The sequence below is a fragment of the Octopus bimaculoides genome, chromosome 1, assembly GCF_001194135.2.
Source record: "Octopus bimaculoides isolate UCB-OBI-ISO-001 chromosome 1, ASM119413v2, whole genome shotgun sequence".
Taxonomy (NCBI): domain Eukaryota; kingdom Metazoa; phylum Mollusca; class Cephalopoda; order Octopoda; family Octopodidae; genus Octopus; species Octopus bimaculoides.
In genome coordinates this window covers 65,992,843-65,996,333 of record NC_068981.1, presented here as the reverse complement: position 1 = coordinate 65,996,333, position 3,491 = coordinate 65,992,843, and the positions used below count along the sequence as shown (strand labels likewise).

Here is a 3,491-nt window from a genome sequence, read left to right as displayed (position 1 = left end):
TATATGTGTGTGTGTGTGTATGTATGTATATATGTATATATATATACATGGCACTCCGTTGGTTACGACGATGAGAGTTCCTGTTGATCCATTCAACGGAACAGCCTTCTTGTGAAATTAATGTGCAAGTGGCTCAGCACTCCACAGACATGTTAACGTAGTTCTCAGGAAGATTCAGTGTGACACAGGGTGTGACACAGTGTGACACAGAGTGTGACACAGAGTGTGACACAGAGTGTGACGCAGGGTGTGACACAGAGTGTGACACAGAGTGTGACAAGACTGGCCCTTTGAAATACAGGTACAAGAGAAACAGGAAGAAAGAGTGAGAGAAAATTGTGGTGAAAGAATACAGCAGAGTTCACCACCACCCACTGCCGGAGCCTCATGGAGCTTAAAAGATGTGTGTGTGTGTGTGTGTGTGTGTGTGTGTGTGTGTGTGTATCTTCTTGGTTGCTCAATCTTCTTTAGACTCTTGCTCACTCCCTTGATGAGTTTTAGTTCAACAAATCAACCCCAGTACTTTATATTTTTAAAGTCTGGTGCTCATTCTCTACAAAGTTATGAAGGTTGTAAACAAACCAACACCAGTTGTCAAGTGGTTGTGGAGGACAAGCACAAAGATACTTACATGCACGCACTCACACACACACATATATTTCGGTTTTCATCAACCAAATCTACTCACAAGGCTCAAGGCTACAAAAGTGCCATGCAGTGGAACTGATCTCAAAACCATGTGGCTATGAAGCACATTTCTCGCCACTCAAATTTTTTTATTAATTTTCTGTTATAGTTATAATGTGGGTTGCTTCTAGGATCACAAAAACTTGTTGAGTACCTTTTGATTTTTGTTGAAATGAAGTCAGAATTGGTTTCTGACTTCTTTCCAGCATACCAGCATAGATAAACTGATGCAAAAACCAAACAAACATATTTAGATTTGCAAGTAAAGTAAAAAGGGAATATTTGATACATAGAGTAGAGTGTCAACCACTTTATATGAATAGTAAAGAAAAAGAACATTCATTCTAAGCTGTAAATTTTACAAACCTTGTAAATTTCCACTCTATAAAGATGGAAAATTAAAAGGGATCATATATAACTGATGAGGACCAAATTTATAGTTGAATAACCTTAACTTCAATTTACTTCTATTGAATGTGTGTGTGTGTGTGTGTGTGTGTAGCCACATTGCCCCATCCACCAGATGAATCATAAAGTATATAAAAGTGAATAATAATGCTTGGAAAAGCAAAAGTGCTTTACAGTCTCATGAAGGTGATTAGACCAAAACTTTGAAGTTACTGTTGATCTTTTCCTTGTTAAAATAAAATATATATGATAATTTGCTTAAAGATGGTGAGTGATATTTCAGTTAATGTTTGTTTATATATAACTATACATAAAAGCAAACATTTATGTATATGTATGTGTGTGTGAATGCTTGTGTGTATATGTGGGAAGTGCAAATGTATGCAAATGTGCATGAGAATTGGTTTTCTATGTTTGTCACTTGTAATACAAAAAGGTGATGGTGTTAACATTCTTTGTTAACATTATGACCAGTTGTTCAATACTTTTGAAGGTATTTGGATTATTATAGAGTCTCATCCATTATTTGAACAGCAAGTAAGGGTTGGCAACAGGAAGAGCATCAGGCTGTAAAATCTTGCTTCAAGTAACTTCCTGTCTAATACATGCCACTATGGAAAAATAGATGTTAAAATTTAACAATAGTGGTTCTCAACTATTTTTTGTCTATGGACCCCTTTGATTCCAATTTTACTTGAGTGGACCCTCATAACTATTCAATGTTTAAAAAATTCTACAGTATTTTTATAATTAAATATTATTAGGAGTTGTATAAAATAAATTGTTAAAATATTTTGTGTATTATAGAAGCATAACTAACTCATTGAACATAAACTTTAACAACAACATCTCATATGGATCCCTAGGGGCCATATGGATCCCAGTTGAGAACCAGTGTGTAAAATGAACTAACAAGTAAATGTGTGAATGTGCACAAGTTTGTGTATGCATGAGTGTGTGTGCTTGTGTGTGTGTGTATGTTTGTGTGTGCATTTGTGTGTTTGTGCGTTGTCTGTTTCTTGGTATCATCAAAATCATCATCATCATCATCATCATCATCATCATCATCATCATCATCATCATCATCATCATCATCATCATCATCACAATCAGATTAAAAAATTAAATAAGATCTAGAAATAAATATACTTTCCCTTTATTATTCCCTTTTCAGAACGATTCTGTGTTGCTGATATGATTAGCATTCTAAAAGACGAACCGAGTGGGATTAATATGAAAGGAGTATTTCGTACAATGAGCTCACATGTTTCTTTTATCCGTCCACCTGGCTCACCTTTAGCCTCTTGCCATTGGCTAACCGGAACACCTGATCCTGTTTTCTCTATATTTAAACCCTTTGTTTTCACCGATGGGGCTAATATTGGTGCAAGCACAAAATCCCCAAATTTTGGTTCTGAAGATCCAGCTAAATGTATCCCAAGGTTTCGTCGGAGAGTTGATCGCAGCACACCTTTGTTTGAGGAACATGAACGTGTGTATATAAGTTGTGGTACGAAAGGTCGGGAATCAGATAAGTGGCTTAAGGAGATGAACACACTGCAAGGCAGCATTATTCGAGAAACAGAAGAGTTTATCAATGACCCGGAGAAGCTTCAGTTAAATAAAGGTACCAAAAAGACACTTTTCAGAATGGCTGTCCACAAAGAAATGGTACTTTATAGCAAAAGGTAAGACATTTATAGTACTTAGACATTCTTCTATTACCCCTTTTCTGTTTGTATATTTGTTGCTTTAAAGGAAAAATTATTTTGTCTGTCACTTGTGTGAGAGAATGTGGACAACAGATGAATGAGGCATGGTTCAGATTTTGTCATTGTCGCTGTATTATGTCCATGTTCAAGATGTTTAACTCTCAAATGTTACAGTCTGCCTGGATGAAAATAGACAACAGATGAGAGATTGCTAATAAAAAAAAATGTGCGGAGGAGTATTTTAGCTCTTCACCAGTTCTTATTATGTTGATTTATAAAAACAGAGTAAATATATTTCAAGGAATAACAGATTCTTGGAGAACTTTTGATAGAAATGTACTAGGAATTGAAGTGGGGTCATTAGTATATATGTCACAGTAGAAAACAAAATGAAGTTGTTTGTTCATGAATTAGTTTAGTTAGTTTTAAATGGATGTTTTTGTATTACTGTCATGTATTTGAAATATTAATGTATATGTAGACTTTCCATGTCTGTATATATACTTATGTGAATCTGTATATGTGCATAGGTTTTGCTCTTATGAACACGACAGTCTATACTTGGTTGTAGTATATTTCATGAATAGATATTTGAAATTTCATACTTGTTCTGCTCATTAAGAATTAGTATGTGAATATATGTGTGGCTGTGATTTGTAAGATATATATATATATATATATATA

The 3,491-nt window shown here is 34.7% G+C and overlaps 1 protein-coding gene across 4 annotated transcripts in view; it reads left to right on the top strand.

The window, feature by feature from the left end:
• The window catches only part of LOC106870766 (secernin-3), a 274,400-nt gene that overhangs the window by 238,190 nt on the left and 32,719 nt on the right, over positions 1-3,491 (top strand). For all 4 annotated transcript variants that reach the window (XR_001409568.2, XM_052967310.1, XM_014916965.2 and 1 more), the window contains one exon: positions 2,270-2,783. Coding sequence is in view for 3 of the 4 variants with exons in the window: in XM_052967310.1 (XP_052823270.1) it covers positions 2,270-2,783 (514 nt within the window). In the remaining variant the exon portion in view is untranslated. The remainder of the gene's footprint in view (positions 1-2,269; positions 2,784-3,491) is intronic.